Source organism: Tachysurus fulvidraco, chromosome 15, assembly GCF_022655615.1.
Source record: "Tachysurus fulvidraco isolate hzauxx_2018 chromosome 15, HZAU_PFXX_2.0, whole genome shotgun sequence".
In the NCBI taxonomy this organism is placed as follows: domain Eukaryota; kingdom Metazoa; phylum Chordata; class Actinopteri; order Siluriformes; family Bagridae; genus Tachysurus; species Tachysurus fulvidraco.
In genome coordinates, this window is record NC_062532.1 from 3,876,383 (window position 1) to 3,894,665 (window position 18,283).

At 37.2% G+C, this 18,283-nt stretch overlaps 1 pseudogene and 2 gene segments (V, D, J or C); 1 reads left to right on the top strand and 2 right to left on the bottom strand.

Moving 5' to 3' along the window:
- Window positions 1–18,283, top strand: part of LOC125138738 — a 345,797-nt gene that overhangs the window by 91,898 nt on the left and 235,616 nt on the right.
- LOC125138735 lies at window positions 4,511–5,216 on the bottom strand. The segment is given in 2 exon segments: window positions 4,511–4,980; window positions 5,068–5,216. Coding segments are annotated over 2 exon segments (513 nt in total).
- On the bottom strand, window positions 17,046–17,672 carry LOC113640849 (annotated as a pseudogene).

An 18,283-nucleotide genomic window follows, 5' to 3' on the forward strand; every position in this document is an offset into this window, starting at 1 on the left:
GATGCCTTGTATATTGAAAGCATTTTTCTCTTTTACTGCATCTGGAGGAGGATTTTGTACAGCTGATTAACATGTTTGTACCACTATGATATGCAGCACAGTAATAAACTTAAACCAGTCACTCAAAGGCACTCAAACCACTCATCTGCAGATACACTATGTTTTTGGAGTTGTCTCTGGTAATTTCTAAACATACCTCAATGTCTTTGGTATATATTGTTTTACTGGCATCATACCAGATAATCCCAATCCATTATAGAGCTTTTCCAGCTTGTTGTCTGATCCAGTGCATGCCATAGCCACCAAAGTTAAACCCAGATCCTTTACAGGAAAGACTCAGAGTTTCTCCTGGATTTTTCACCACTGAACCAGTTGGAATAGACTCAAGACTCTGACACCGAATACGTGATACAGAAGAAAAAAAAACATTTATGTAACTAAAAAGAAAACTAATGTCTAATATATTTGGGATTCAGCATGAGAACTCACTTATGAGGCTGATTAGTAGCAGGAATAAGGAGAGTGGGATCTTCATGGTGAGTGTTGATGAGACTCGATCTCTCCACTCAGCTCAGCTGCACATAAATACTGCATGGACACACAGCAGTCTGGATTTGCATCATGATGTCATGATAGAAAACATGGGAGTAATGATGATGTAACAGAGAGGAATAGCGACTAATCCTTCAACCTACATCATCATAAGTTCTTGTGAGTGATATGATTATTATGATTATTACAGTGTTTATCATGTGCAGTAACGTTAAAAATAAAAATAATTTAAAAAATTTGAATTATTTAAAAAATAACTTTAACTAACTTTAATCTCTTTGTTCTCATTTATGGATTATTTATTTATTTATTTATTTTACATTTTATGAGATTTGTATACATCAGTGTTGTCTCTTGTGTCCTGTTATTGTGAACACTGAATAAGGAGTTTTTGTACAGGGACGTTGTTTATTCCTCACACTGTGGTCTTCGAGCGCAGTAATACACAGCTGTGTCTTCAGTCTGCATGTTCTGTCCTCCAATTGTTATTGTGTTAGTAGAAGTGTCTCTGGAGATGCTGAACTTATTTTTCAGTTTCTCACTGTAGTCTGTACTCCCACCACTGTGGATGCGTCCAATCCACTCCAGAGTTTTTCCTGCAGGTTGTCGAATCCAAGCTGTATAATAGCTCGTAACTGAATATGAAACCTTGCACTGGATGGAGAGACTCTGGCCTGGCTGGACTGTCATGGAAGCAGGCTGAGTCAGTTCCTCACCATGCACATCTGTGGAGGAAAACACATGGTGATATCTCACACAATATATGCTGCACCTTTATTCTTCATCTAGTAAATGAATGAATTTGATAAAGCACTCACAAGAAGCAGCTGCCAGCAGGAGCAGTAGAGATGTAGAGAACATGGTGTGTGTTGTTTGGACTGGAGTCTTCTCTGTTCTCCAAGTTTAACAGACACCATCACATCATATAAATAGAGTGAGATCCAGCTCTGACACTTGGATTTGTTTATCTGCTGATGATGGGAGGAGAAAGTATCTGAAATGTATTTAAAGAAGGATGTGTGGGTTTATAAACTCTTTCTCTTTGAACTCTTTTTCTTCAATTGTCATGCTTACGATTGATTTAAAATTGTGATTTTCATCATTAAACTGCCACCATGAACATAAAGAATGACTGAAGTTTTTATTTCTGAACTTTGTGTATTTACAAATGATAAGTAGTTTATGCTAATAAGTGTGTTATACAAGTTATAAAATGGGTGTGATGTAATACAGTCCAGCTAAATAGAAAGTACAGACTATTAAATTCTATAGTAATTCAAATTCTTGAGAAATGACCTTATAATACTTTCCAGAGTGATATACAGATTCTGTAAGATAACTATTGATGTCTTTCATTGTTGCTGTTATTTTTCACACAGCTGAATGATCCAACAAAGGAAACTAACAAAACTTCTGTTTTTATAGAGATATTATAAGTCACATTTGCTAGTGAACAATTTATCACTTGCATTACATTAGCAACACCTGGCTGCTACTTACCCTCTTAACACTGGGGTTTTTGTATGAAAGTGTGTATTGGGACTGTGATGTGTGTGTTACAGTCTGTATTAGGACATTATGTTTTATACTATGGTGTGTGTGTTACAGTGTGTACTGGGACTGGGGTGTGTGTTACAGTGTTTATTACTAGTATGATGTGTGTGTTATAGTGATTATTGTAATTGTGGTGTCTTTATTACAGTGTGATTTGGGTTGTGTGTATTACAGTGTGTATTGGGACTTCAATGTGTGTTACAGTGTGTACTGGGACTGGGATGTGTGTATTACAGTGTGTATTGGGTCAGTGATGTGTGTATTACAGTGTATATTGGGACTGTGATGTGTGTATTACGGTGTTTATTGGGGCTGGGATGTGTGAATTACAGTGTATATTGGGACTGGGATGTGTGTATTACAGTGTGTATTGGGACTGGGATGTGTGTATTACAGTGTGTATTGGGACTGGGATGTGTGTATTACAGTGTGTATTGGGACTGGGATGTGTGTATTACAGTGTGTATTGGGACTGGGATGTGTGTATTACAGTGTATATTGGGACTGTGATGTGTGTATTACAGTGTGTATTGGGACTGGGATGTCTACTAGTTTGTTGGTTTGAGGAACAGTCAGATCCACATTAATACAGCATGTTACATATAGCTGTTATTTCTACCTGTGGGCTTTTTCCAGGAGCATAGAATAGTTTATTTATATTTTCATTCATGATAATTAGTTTAGGCCACGCCCACTTTAGGGTTATATCCAGGTGTCTTTGATTCAGTCCTGTGAGCAAGAGGGTTTTTTTTTTTGGTTTTTTTTTAACAGGGTGAATTTGCATAAACACGCTTCAGCTGTTAGATTTCATAGTTTCATGAATCCTTCACAAAAACAAGCAGCTGCTGCCCCCTACAGATGCAGATAGAAAATATTATAAGTTCTTGCTGCTAATAAAAAAAAACTTTCACATGGACCAACAATGAAAATAAAGTAAGTAGGAATTCAGACTTGGAGTATTTTTTTATCAGAAAGGTTTAAAGGAGAGAACACACTCAGATTCAGTATCAGCAGTAACATAGTAAATCATTTGGTTTAACCAAATCAATTAATAGGGAAATTAATATGAATTTTTTCCCCAGATTTGTGAACATCTACTTCCATAGTTTTTAATCTGTCAATTTAATTCACTTTATTTATATAACACATTTAACAATGGATATTTTCTCAAAGCAGCTTTAAAAAAGAAAAGAAATTAAAATTAAAGTTTAAATTTTGTAATATTGTTTGTAACAGACTGTGATCTTTTCATGTGTCAATGGTAAGTCTGTGTTTTTGTACTGATGTCTAAGGGGAAGTATCACTGTGTGTCACGGGCGCAGTAATAAACTGCAGTGTCTTCTGTCCTCTTGCTGTTCATCTGCAGATACACCTGCTTCTTACTGTCGTCTCTGGAGATGGTGAAGCGGCCCTTAATAGCACTGGAGTAATATATGGGACTACTGCCACTGTAGATGCTTGCAAGCCATTCTAGCCCTTTTCCAGGCGCCTGTCTGATCCAAGCCAAGTAATGGCTACTAATGTCTAATCCAGATGCTGTGCAGGTCAGTTTATGAGACTGATCAGGTTTGATGATCACTGGATCAGACTCGATCAGTGTCTGACTGCAGGAATCTGCAAGAACACACAAACATAGGTGTTAAAGTAAAAAAAGAAGAAAAATAGAAAAATGTTAAATCGTGTCTCTATATGAAATGAATAATACTAACATTGAATGAGGATTGCTAGAGTAAAGTAACACAAAACTCTGCCTAGTCCCATCTCAAAGAATTAAAATGGTTCCTGCTGCTGTAAATGAACACAAGCTGCTGCTATGTTGTTGGGCTGAATGTTTCAGCATAAATGGTTCAAACACAGGATTTGGTTTGCATGACACACCCACTAGAGATATAAAAACATCATGTGTTTCAGACAAAACATTGCTGTGTTGAGTGCAGCTCTGCAGCTGTTAATCACACTCACACCCCGTTTCATCTCCATATCAATTTAATGTGGAAAATAATTCAGCTGTTTGTTATTATTAATAATGATATGAACGTGTTGTGATGTAATTAACGCTTCCTGTGAAGGTCAGATTGAAAACTGATCTATTTCCAGTTCCCATAAATTAATCTGAATCTCCACCATAATCCATGAAAATGATAATAATTAGATAAACGATCCTTTATGTGGTTATCAGTCATGTGTAGGCTGCACTCTAGAGAATTACATTAACACAGAAATGATTCTCATGTCTGCAAATTTCCTACTTTCTGTTATGAGAAGGTGAATATGAACATGGCTGAAGCTGTTCAGCTATTATTATTAGCTATTAATAGAGGTACAGCTATTATGGGGAACAGAAATGGTGTCACTTGGCCTTTAGAGAGTCTGAATGCTGCAGAAACATATTTAACACTTCAATAAAACATTACAGGCTTTAAAACAAAATGTTAATGAGCCCTTTAATAAACATAGAAAGTAGATAAATGATAACAGGACATGTGACTTGTTCAAAATAAACTCTGTGAAAATGTGTGTCTGGTTTTTGTACAGCTGCTTCCTCAGCTCCAGTCACTGTGGCTTGTCGGGCGCAGTAATAAAGCGCAGTGTCCTCTGTCCTCAGACTCTTGGCCTCTAAGTACTGTGTGCTTGCAGAGACGTCTTCTGTAAAGGTGAGCTGGTTCTTCACAGACTCTGCATATATTGCTGCATTATTGCCTGTATCCATCCTGCCAAGCCATTCCAGAGCTTTCCCTGGTTTCTGTCTGATCCAGTGTATGTAGCTGCTTGTCATTGAATATCCATTTATCTTACAGGAGATCTTCACAGTTTCTCCAGGTCTCTTTACCACAGCAGGAGACTGGTCCAGTCTGATCTCATCACTGCTGACACCTAGCAGATAAAACATAACAAACATCATCATAAACACAGTCAAGTTATTCTGAGGGAATAAATATACAGTACAGAAGTCTCAGGTACCTTTGGTTAACATTATAACAAAGATGTAGTACTGAGTGACCTTCAGCCCCATCATCATGCTCTTTGATTCAGTCGTGTGACACAAACTTCGGGTGAGCAAGAGGCTGTTTTTTTATAACGGTGAATTTGCATAAACACACTTCAGCTGTTAGATTTCATAGTTTCATGAATCCTTCTCAAAAACAAGCAGCTGCCGCCCCCTACAGGTGCAGATACAGAAGATTATAATGTTCTGGCTGTTAGTAAACTTTCACATGGACCAACAATGAAAATATATATTTTTTATCAGAATGGTTTAAAAGAGAGAAAACACTCAGATACAATATCAGCAGTAACATAGTTAAATCATTTGGTTTAATTAATTAGTTAATTGGGAAATCAATATTCGTCTCAATGATAATTTAAAAATGAAAATCTACTTCCTCGGTTCTCAGTCTGTCAATTCAATTCAATTTGTTTTTTTAGCACATTTAACAATGTACATTGCTTCAAAGCAGCTTTACAAAACAACAGAATCACACACACACACACACACACACACTCATCCTCACTTGGTTGACACAGGACAATAAATAATGTCAATGTAAATAATATCCTTTCTATAACAGTTTGTAGACAGTTTGTCACAATGTGAAATATAGTCAATAAATATTAGATATATTCAGGTAAATTAAATAAATATTATATCAGTATAAATGTCCAGACACTGTGATCTTGTCATGTGTCTATAGTAAGTCTGTGTTTTTGTACTGATGTCTAAGGGGAAGTATCACTGTGTGTCACGGGCGCAGTAATAAACTGCAGTGTCTTCTGTCCTCATGCTGTTCATCTGCAGATACACCTGCTTCTTACTGTCGTCTCTGGAGATGGTGAAGCGGCCCTTAACAGCACTGGAGTAATTTATGTTACTACTACTGTAGATGCTTGCAACCCATTCCAGCCCTTTTCCAGGTGCCTGTCTGATCCAAGCCATCCAGGAGCCACTAATGTCTAATCCAGATGCTGTGCAGGTCAGTTTATGAGACTGATCAGGTTTGATGGTCACAGGATCAGACTCGATCAGTGTCTGACTGCAGGAATCTGCAATAGAAGAATATTCAAAGGTAGGAATTAACATTAAAAAATAATTTTAAATGTTTTTTTAAATGATGTAATAAATAATACTAACATTGAATGAAGATTGCTAGAGTAAAGTAACACAAAACTCTGCCTAGTCCCATCTCAAAGAATTAAAATGATTCCTGCTGCTGTAAATGAACACAAACTGCTGCTATGTTGTTGGGCTGAATGTTTCAGCATAAATGGTTCAAACACAGGATTTGGTTTGCATGACACACCCACTAGAGATATAAAAACATCATGTGTTTCAGACAAAACATTGCTGTGTTGAGTGCAGCTCTGCAGCTGTTAATCACACTCACACCCCGTTTCATCTCCATATCAATTTAATGTGAAAATAATTCAGCTGTTTATTATTATTATTATTATTATTATTATTATTATTATTATTATTTCATTTTATTTTATTTTTTTGCTGCAGAAAAACCTCTTATTAATAATGATATGAATGTGTTGTGATGTAATTAACACTTTCCTGAACTACACTGAACACTGTAAACAAACCGTGTAACCGAACATGACCTTCATTCTGGTATAGGCTGAAACCCTCTAGAGGCTTTATCTGACGAATCCAGAGAGAAAGAGCTGAGAAGATTCTAGATCAGGTGTTTTTAAATCCTAAAGAAGATTTGTAATCTCTAGTGAGCAGAAGAGAAAGCTGAAATCTAATATCACAACAGATAGACATTGAAACTATTCTTTATTCTTCTTCTTCTTTCTTAATCAAAAGTCTAGAATAATCTGCTTTAAGAAATGGAATCAGGAGTGAAGCAGGTGACTCGTCTTCTCTAAATTGCCCCTCGGTGTGAATGAGTGTGTGAATGTGTAACATGACCAGAATGTACGCTCAGTGTTCCTGGGATGGACTCTGGAGCCTGCACTCTGACCCAATAAAACACTTCCTAATGATGACCGAGTGACTGAATACATTACCCTGATTATTGTCTTGTGATACTGAATGATTATATGATTAGTTACAGTATATATATCCTTACACCTCTAATTCCAGTAGTTTTGTTCTCTACTAATAAGAGCACAGACATTTGTTCTCTTCTGGACTCCTGAACACATAAAACCTGCAGACGCAGATGGGGAAAATGAGCTGCAGTTTATTTACAGAGTCATTTAAAGAACCGGAATATGAACATGTCTGAATCTGAACTCCGTGTGAGCAAGAGGATGTTTTTGTATTATTACAGGGTGAATTTGCATAAACACACTTCAGCTGTTAGATTTCATAGTTTTATGAATCCTTCTTGAAAACAAGCAGCTGCTGCCCCCTACAGGTGATTTTTAATTCCAGGAGTTTGTAGCCTCGACAGACTCTGTGTTTCTAAATTCAGCACTGCAGCTTGTTGTGTCACTGTGTGTTACACGGGCGCAGTAATACACAGCTGTGTCTTCAGTCTGCATGTTCTGTCCTCTCAGTGTCACCGTGCTGCTGGAGGCATCTTTAGAAATACTGAACTTGCTTTTTAGAGACTCTTTATGATACGTGCTTCCACCCCCCCAAATGTTGTTTATCCATTCCAGAGTTTTCCCTGCAGGTTGGCGAATCCAAGCTGTGGCGTAGCTGTTATCAGTAAGTGAGTAACCGGATACTTTACAGCTGAGGATTAAAGAATCTCCAGGCTTTAACATCACTGAGGTGTCCTGAGTGAGCTCTACTGCACATTCCACATCTGAAAAAAAGACATGTCACAATTCCAGTCAAAAATCTATGTACAGTAGGTTATAACTGCAGGAATTTACTAGCAGCTCTGAGATCATTAGTGAAGTGAAACTCACAGGATGAAGCTGCCAGCAGCAGCAGAACTGGAAGGAACATCGTATAACTAAAAGCAGTGCTAAACTCTCCAGAGCCCACAGTGACCGTGGCTGTTATTTCTCTATATGTAGCTGTAAGGGGAACATTTTACATATTCATTTGCATATTGTTATGCTGGTCTTCTACAGGTGTCAATAATCACAGTGAAAAATGTTCCCTGGTGTTTAAATTAGTTTGTATTTATTTAACACTGAATCTGTAAGTTACATTTAGTATGTAAATGACTTTCATCCTCTGATTTTAAACTGTTTCCTTAGTTTTCACTCTGTCACACTGTGAAAATGTTGGTTTGTCATGTGACTGTAGTAAGTCTGTGTTTTTGTACTGATGTCTAGCTTCCTGTGAGACTAAATGTGTGTTTCATGCTGTCAGCTTCATCACTGCTCTTTACTCATTACTTCTGGTGTCTTTTTAGTCCATCACTGTGGATCACTGTAACATCCAGAAGAACATTCTGCTCTACTTATTGCAGACAAATATATTTTTGACACTACCAACTGCTTAAGGTGAACACTTTCTAAAAAACACACTTACAAATTTGCAGTCTGTGAATATTACTCTCTCTCACTCATTTTCTACCGCTTATCCGAACTTCTCGTGTCACGGAGAGCCTGTGCCTATCTCAGGCGTCATCGTGCATCAAGGCAGGATACACCCTGGACGGAGTGCCAACCCATCACAGGGCACACACACACTCTCATTCACTCACACACTCACACACTACGGACAATTTCCCAGAGATGCCTACCATGCATGTCTTTGGACAGGGGAGGAAACCGGAGTACCCGGAGGAAACCCCCGAGGCACGGGGAGAACATGCAAACTCCACACACACAAGGCAGAGGCCGGAATCAAACCCGACCCTGGAGGTGTGAGGCGAACGTGCTACCCACTAAGCCACCGTGTCCCCCTGTGAATATTATACTTCATAAATAATAAATACATCACTTTCAATTGTACATCAGATCAGCTCTCAGATAGCAGCCCTTTTCTTATGCCTGTAAAGTAATAGTGATGATACTGAGAGCTTACACATTACAGAGGACACACAAAGAATTTAACATTATGAATTCCAGTAAAAAGAGTGAAATGGTGAAAGGAATCACTATATACAGATTTATCATTTCCTACAATTATGTAAAAGTCAATCCCACTGGACAAGGAACAATGATTCACTGGACTGCAGGATAGTAATCTGGTCATTTTCAATATAAATCATAATTCATTTATAATGTGATGTAGAGATGACAGGGTTTATTCAGTAGATTTGAAAAGTACACATTAAACATGTAATTGTAGTTTAAAATTCATCACTACAATCTCATCTAATCAACTGACAGACTGCTAGCTGGTGTTGTCGTCTCTCTTTTCTGAGAAACTAAGAAGGTGAAACATTGAAGAAAGTCACTGTTTCTGTCTCTAACTGTTTCTGTCTTCTACACTGAATAATATATATATATATAATGTTATAAATAATACTAACATTGAATGAAGATTGCTAGAGTAAAGTAACACAAAACTCTGCCTAGTCCCATCTCAAAGAATTAAAATGATTCCTGCTGCTGTAAATGAACACAAACTGCTGCTATGTTGTTGGGCTGAATGTTTCAGCATAAATGGTTCAAACACAGGATTTGGTTTGCATGACACACCCACTAGAGATATAAAAACATCCACAGAGGAACAGACGAGAGGAGAAAAAGCTTCCTGTAAAACTCTGGATGTGTTTCATGCTGTCAGCTTCATCACTGCTCTTTACTCATTAGCTCTCATGTCTTTTTTTTAAGCTGAATGTGCAGTAAAAGATGGTCTTGTTCACACAGACGGCTCTCACAAGGCATCAAATAACAGTAACTTGGTCCTGAATTGACAATAATTTCTAATTTCTGCTAAAAGAAATGAAGACCTAGAACTTTATCTAAAACAAGTTCCAACAGAAGCATAAGAGCTCAGTGAAACATAGAGTAAGGAATTAAAGACATAGAGGCATGATGTTCGAGGCAGGGTGATGGGATGCAGTAGCATGTGTGGACGTCTTTTGTTCCTCTAAGACCTCTCTCTGTGTTGTGTATTGAATCAACGTTATTGGAGGAATTATTGTATTGTGAGTATATAACAGTGTGTTTGGAATGTAGGGATTCATTACTCAGTACATTACATTAATTGTCCATTTAGGTGAATAAGGACTGGGATGGACTCTGGAGCCTGCACTCTGACCCAATAAAACACTTCCTAATGATGACCGAGTGGCTGAATACATTACCCTGATTATTGTCTCGTGATACTGAATGATTATATGATTAGTTACAGTATATATATCTTTACACCTTTAATTCCAGTAGTTTTGTTCTCTATTAATAAGAGCACAGACATTTGTTCTCTTCTGGACTCCTGAACACATAAAACCTGCAGACGCAGATGGGGAAAATGAGCTGCAGTTTATTTACAGAGTCATTTAAAGAACCGGAATATGAACATGTCTGAATCTGAACTTCGGGTGAGCAAGAGGATCTTTTTGTATTATAACAGGGTGAATTTGCATAAACACACTTCATCTGTTAGATTTCATAGTTTCATGAATCCTTCTTGAAAACAAGCAGCTGCTGCCCCCTACAGGTGATTTTTAATTCGAGGAGTTTGTAGTAGTGATGCTGCAGTAAACATCTACATTTCAGTTTGATCTCTCATCAGATTCTGTGCTGCTGAACAAACTCTGTGTTTCTAAATTCAGGAAGTGAACCATCGACCTGTAGTGTTCCTGCAGCTGGCATCACAATCAAAAATGACTTTGTGTGACTATGTTTTAAAATGCTTTATGTTATAAGTGTGACTGAGATGATTTACTAGTTACACTGAGAGGATGTCTGTAACATGTCTCATAAGGTTTTTGTAAGAGAAATCCACTATCCAAGTCTGTAGTTTTCAGATTTATTCATACTAGACAATTAGCGTTAGTATTAAGTTGCATTTTATGTATCACTTCATCATGACTGCTACTGCATGTGCTTGAATATACAGAATTTTCAAGATTTTATTTAATTTATTTGACATGTATCTGAAATGTATTTATGTCATGATGAGGAGATTTATCTGATGGAGGATGTGTAGATCATATGTCGAAATAGGTATCAAGGATTAAATAATACATTTACCTTTGAGGATTATTATCTATGACTGAGAATATTGGGATCATGATAACAGAACAACTTTTACATTTCTATAGTCATGGAATAATGCTCTCACACTTTCACATATGTTCACACAAATTTTAATTATTATTTGTCAAAAATTCAACAGGTTCTTGTGTTCAGGATAGTGATATGATTATGACGAGCAGCATTGTTAAAGATATAATATTATGTATTTAAATCAACACTACTATCTTAAACAAATAACTAGATTGAAACTTTTTGTGATGATTTGTGGGATTATTGTTTTACATTTAGACTCGGATTCATCAGTGTTGTGTCTTGTGTCCTGTTATTTTAATACTGCATGAGGAGTACAGGGATGTCACAGGGGGGTGGAAGACAACGAATAAGTGAAGAATTCGATCGGCGATGGCGATGGGTTCTGGCCGGAGGAATCGGGGACGGAGGAGGGTGTTGGATCGCAGCAGTGGTGATGCGTAGGTGCGGCTCGAAGGCGAGGATTTAAAGGAGGGGAAATTACGGAAGTTGTGCCGGATTGGTGCGCCTCGTGGACAGCTGATTAGCAGCTGATGCAGCTTACTACGTGGCCTGCCTGAAATAACGCGATGCTTGATATGTTAGTGAGGAAAGAGTGACAAAAAAGGCAAAAACAAGTGAAGACAAAAGCGATGAAGAAAATTAAGCAAAATTAATGTAAAGAAAACTGAAATTGTAGCAATTAAGTTCAGTTAAGTTCGTTAATTTTAGTGAAGTTTAGTTAAGTTCCATTTAAGTGTACAGTAGCATTAAGAGTGTACAGTAGCGAGTAAGTGAACGAAAGTGAAAGTGAAACGTACGAGACAAAATTCCTCCTAACTCCTCCACCTGTTTACTCCTCCCTCAACCTCCGTGCACATCTTCCGTTAGCTCAAGTCGTCTGATCTCCAAGGTAAATAATCCACTTTATAGTAAAACCAGTTTATTTTTTTTAACATTCTCTTTTATTACTGTATGTTTTATACAATATTTGTCATTTATAAATACAGGTGCTGTACATTTTTCATATTCAAAACACATAAACAAAACAACTGGAGTTAAATTTTGCGAGCTGGAACGGATTAACGGGATTTCAATTAATTTAAATGGGGAAAATTGCTTTGAGATACGAGCAAATTGAGATATGAGCAAGGTCACAGAATAAATTAAACTCGTATCTTGAGGTATTACTGTATATTGAACTCTTTATGTTTAAAGTTACAGTTAATGTTATGGAACTTTTGTAAAATGTATGTATTCAGTAATCACTAATTAAAGTCTGACATTTTTCTGTAAATGTTATTTATTTCCCTTTTGGTTCCTCTGTAAGAATATGACTATAAGAGACAGTCTCAGTGTTCATTGTGTCACAGAAATACATAGAAATTGTGGAGTATCTAGATCTGACTGAGTATATGAGAATATGGAATTTGACAGCAAGCTATAAAACGCTGTGCGTGCAGATTACTCCCCATGAATACACAGAAGGCTTCACTTTCAACAGCAGGCCTTGAAACACTTGTGTGCAGATACTCTCAGTAATACACAGTAGGCTTTATAAGCGTACTACAAGAAAGTTTACAGTTAAATACACAAGATTAATCTAATCAACTCTATTACATGAGGATCTATGATTATAAGTTAAAGAAAAGCATTTCAGATTTTTTCTTGAACATTCTGAAAATAAAACATAATAACACATAATGCATTATAGTCTTCTTTTTCTTTTGGAATCTTCTTCCAGTTGTCTAGGTACAGCGTCTGATCCCTCGGTGTCCTCTTTTAAACACCCATATTCAAATCGTTCAACTCTTCAACCAATTCTTCAACCTTTTGGATTTTTACATCAATCTTTCTTTGTTTATTCCCCTTACGTTTCGCTTTTCTTTCCCTATTTCTCCTTCTCTTTGTATTATCTATGTCCGTCTGTCTATTGATGGATAAGTTAATAATTGGTCGTGGTGTACCTTGATATTTATTATTATTTATTTGCTGAGAACCAGTATTAAGAAAACCAGTATCAGGTATGTAGAGTATTGTAACTCCATCCCATACATGCCAGTGTCTGATAACATCTCTTGCATGCCGCTGGCTCACAACAGATTCTGCATGAGAACTCACCTATGAGGCTGATTAGTAGCAGGAATAAGGAGGTGGGATCTTCATGGTGAGTGTTGATGAGACTCGATCTCTCCACTCAACTCAGCTGTACATAAATACTGCATGGACACACAGCAGTCTGGATTTGCATCATGACGTCATGATAGAAAACATGTGGGAGTCATGAGGATGTAACAGAGAGGAACTGCAACTAATCCTTCAACCTACATTATCATAAGTTCGTGTTAGTGATATGATTATTACAGTGTTTATCATGTGCAGTAACATTAAAGATTTTGTATTATGGTTTAAAATCTATATTACAATTATTAAAAAAAAATAACTTTAATCTCTTTGTTCTCATTTGTGGATTATTCATTTATTAATTTACTTATTTATTTATTTTACATTTTATAAGATTTGGATAGATCAGTGTTGTGTCTTGTGTCCTGTTATTGTGAACACTGAATGAGGAGTTTTTGTACAGGGATGTTGTTTATTCCTCTCACTGTGGGGTTCACGAGCGCAGTAATACACAGCTGTGTCTTCAGTCTGCATGTTCTGTCCTCCAATTATTATTGTGTTAGTAGAAGTGTCTCTGGAGATGCTGAACTTATTTTTCAGTTTCTCACTGTAGTCTGTTCCCCCATTAGCATAGATGCGTCCAATCAACTGCAGAGTTTTTCCTGCAGGTTGTCGAATCCAAACTGTATAATGGCTCGTAACTGAATATGAAACCTTGCACTGGATGGAGAGACTCTGGCCTGGCTGGACTGTCATGGAAGCAGGCTGAGTCAGTTCCTCACCATGCACATCTGTGGAGGAAAACACATGGTGATATCTCACACAATATATGCTGCACCTTTATTCTTCATCTAGTAAATGAATGAATTTGATAAAGCACTCACAAGAAGCAGCTGCCAGCAGGAGCAGTAGAGATGTAGAGAACATGGTGTGTGTTGTTTGGACTGGAGTCTTCTCTGTTCTCCAAAGTTTAACAGACACCATCACATCATATAAATAGAGTGAGATCCAGCTCTGACACTTGGATTTGTTTATCTGCTGATGATGGGAGGAGAATGTATCTGAAATGTATTTATATCATGCGGAGGAGATTCATCTGATGGAGGATGTGTGGGTTTATAAACTCAACTTTCAACAAGATTTTTTTATTTGGAACGCTGTCTTTGACATTGTAAACATCTTACAATATTAATATTCTCACAATGTTAATGCTATAATTGATCTAAACGATAACTTCTAAGATTTCTAAAATACACAGATTATTGTAGTTAAATCTGAAGCAGTTTTGCAGAATCACAATAATCAAATGTCTGTCTGGTGAGTTAAATGAAGCTGGAGAACGATTAGAATGTTTAAATTGAGAGAGTTTCTTTACAAAGACTGACATCTAGAGGCACATAAACACACAGACAATTATAATTATAATGTAAACTTAAATTGTGAGTTACACCGACATCCACTTCAGCAAGCTGCACAAACACTTTGGAATAGATTGGTGTTGTATTAAAGAACCTGAATATGAACATGTCTGAATCTGAAACTTGGGTGATGAAGAGAATGTTTTTCTATTATAACAAGGTGAATTTGCATAAACCATCGCTGCCAACTTTTGAGTTCAGCTTAGAGTGAGATTCTGGGGGCGGGGCTTTGGCTATGGGCGAGGGGCTTATGGAGGGGCTTGGTTTGGTGTGGAAAAAAATACAAACACAAAATCCTTGCATTAACAAGTGTATTAAGTATATACTGATTGTCAAAGTATTTGGTATCTGTACAGAATTCCTTGGGAGATTTACATTACATTTAACGTTCACAAACATTTTACAGAAATAGGATTAACATGTGATTGACATGTTCACAGATTAACGTGCTCTATTGTAAGTGCTGGTGGCTGATTTTGCAGCCTTAATCATTTATTTGGATGTCATTGACTTGACATTCTGTTCTTAGAAAAGAATATTTAACATTAACTACTAGGCAGGTCGAGATATTTGTCATCTGGAAATGCTTTTGTACTGTTTTTAATAATAAATTTATGTAAAATAACTGCTCATTGATGCAAGACTAACAACTCTGCTAATGCTAACTTAATTCTATATAAACTATATAACAGCATTGGCCTATTAGTTACTAGCCTAAACTGGACTTAAGTTGGCCGCATATTCACAGATTAGAGATTCCCGAGTCAATAACTCCTGAGCTAAAAGCTCTTTTTACACAAATACCTCTTTTCTATCGTAGTAATGTAGAGAGGCAGCTACAACCCAATTTTCCTCAAAATCAGCTTTCCTCTTTGGTGGACAAAATACATAAGTCTCTATGTGCAGATGACTGAAAGACAGATTCCAAGGGACAATCTGCAAAGTTCAAAACCCGATAAGCTAATACTAAAAAACAGTCACTAACTTCACTGTAATACACTGTAATGTCACCAAACTCAGATCACACATCACTGATGTCCTGATAGTTATACTACAACACTTACATGGGGGAAATGACTTTATATACTATTTACTATTTAAATATTTTTTTATGATTTTTCATTAAAAAAAATTAATAACACTGTAATACACTGTAACTATCAGGACATCAGTGATGTGTGAGCTGAATTTGGTGACAGTACAGTGTATTACAGTGAAGTTATTTTTTTCATTACGAAAAATAATTAAACAAAAAGACATTTCCCTCAAGTAAGTGTTACAGTATAATTATCAGGATATCAGTGATGTGTGAGCTGGTGACTACAGTGTATTACAGTGAAGTTATTGATTTTTTTTGTATTCGCTTTTCGGGTTTTGCACTTTGCTGACGGTCCCTTGGAATCTGTCTCTTAGGTGTTCACACATAGAGATTTATGTATTTTGTCCAACACGTAGAAAGGAAAATTGGGTTGTAGCTGCCTCTGTACATTACTATGGTGAAAAAGAGGTGTAATTTGTGTAATAAAAGCGTTTAGCTCAGGAGTTATTGACTCGGGAAACTCCAATCTATGAATATGTGGCCAACTTTAGTCTAAACTGGATGGAGACACGGAGCACCCTGTAACTCACTGACCTGCCTGCGTTCACAATAAACACGGTGCAGATGGGAGGGAGAATGGCTGACTGCACAGTGTATGGGAATAAATTGTGTATTTCCCTCACAATTGTAACAAAAAACTCACTACACTGTCTGTCTGGTCTCTCTGCGCGTTGCTTTGCGAGATAATGCGGTGCGATTTTTTTTCCCTTACTACTGCTGGGGTGTGGCGTGAGTGCATGAGATTTGGGTCAATTGCGTGATTCTCACGCTGAATGCGTGAGAGTTGGCAGCCCTGCATAAACACACTTCAGCTGTTAGATTTCATAGATTCATGAATCCTTCTTGAAAACAAGCAGCTGCTGCCCCCTACAGGTGATTTTTAATTCCAGGAGATTTTAGTAGTGATGCTGCAGTAAACATCTACATTTCAGTTTGATCTCTCATCAGATTCTGTGCTGCTGATCAGACTCTGTGTTTCTAAATTCAGGAAATGAACCATCGACCTGTAGTGTTCCTGCAGCTGGCATCACAATCAGGAGGAATAAAAGCATGAATAGTACAGTATATAGTCCCAACTAGTCATCACAATCATTGTCCTAGAGCTGATTTACCTCCAGTCAAATGTTAATGTGATACATAACATGTGGATTATTATTATAAATATTACTAAATGCTAGAAAAGATAGGAATAAAGAGGAAGATCTGAGTGCTGGATGTGAATAGATGATGTTGTTTATAATAAAGGTCTCTGGGGTGCAGCTTCCTGCTGAGGGAATATTTACAGCTCACAAGGAAGTGCTTGAGTACGTTTTTGTACAGCTCTGGAGTCTGTTGTGTCAGTGTGACTTTCTTGCACAGTAATAAACTGCCGTGTCTTCAGCTTTCAGACTCTTCACTTCTAGGTACAGCAAGTTTTTATTGGTGTCTTTATTGATGGAGAACTGGCCCTGTAGAGACTGAGCGAATGCAGTGCCAGTGCCAGCGTCAATGCTCCCGATCCACTCAAGTCCTTGTCCTGGTTTCTGACGGATTCAATGCATGTAGTAGCTGCCCATTGAGAATCCGGAGACAGTACAGGACAGAGTGACCGACTCTCCAGGTCTCTTCACCACAGAATCAGAGGAGGTCAGGGACTGTCCATAAGAATCTGGAAGAGAAGAATAGAACTCAGTAATGTTCTCTTATACTGATTATAATGCTAATAATCTTCACATGAAAACATAAACATACATGAAATGAGTAGCAATAAAATACACTGTCCTAAAATCATCCTTCCCTGAGTTCTGCTTCACCCAGGTTTAAAGTGTATGGGAGTGTTATCTCTCACAGAGCTCACTGGAAACTAGAGCAGACAAGAACATGCTGTTTATACACCACTCTATTTGAATATGGAGCGTCCATCACCACTATGGAGATGTTCAACCCACAACCACACGCTGCTCACTGGATAGATGAGTGGATGATAAGGTACTATGTAAATCTCTACAACAGAATGTTTCTCTATCAGAAAGGGAACCAAATCGAATCATTTTTAGAAGACACCTCACTCATCTAAGGAACACATTAGGAAACCTAAATGTAGGAATGGTTACGTGGTGATGGTTTATTTCACACAGACGGCTTTCTCCTGCTCCTGTATTGAGAAGGATAAAGCTCAGTGACAGAAAGTAAGGAATAAATCACTTGGGGAGGTTTTGTTACAGAAAAATAATCTTAATCTTAAATCTAGTCTTAACAGAAATCTTCATCATATCAACCACTGCAGTTTGTTTATCTTCTAATTAAATGTTCACATATTCCTTCAACATATTCCTAATTGTTTGAGAAGTTTATAAGTGATGTAGGAAGTGTTTGGAATGTAGGGATTAGTAACTCAGTAAAATGTAGTTATTATTTAATTAAAGAAGTGAATTGTGATGAGGTTTTTGTGCAGCACTGCAGCTTGTTGTGTCACTGTGTG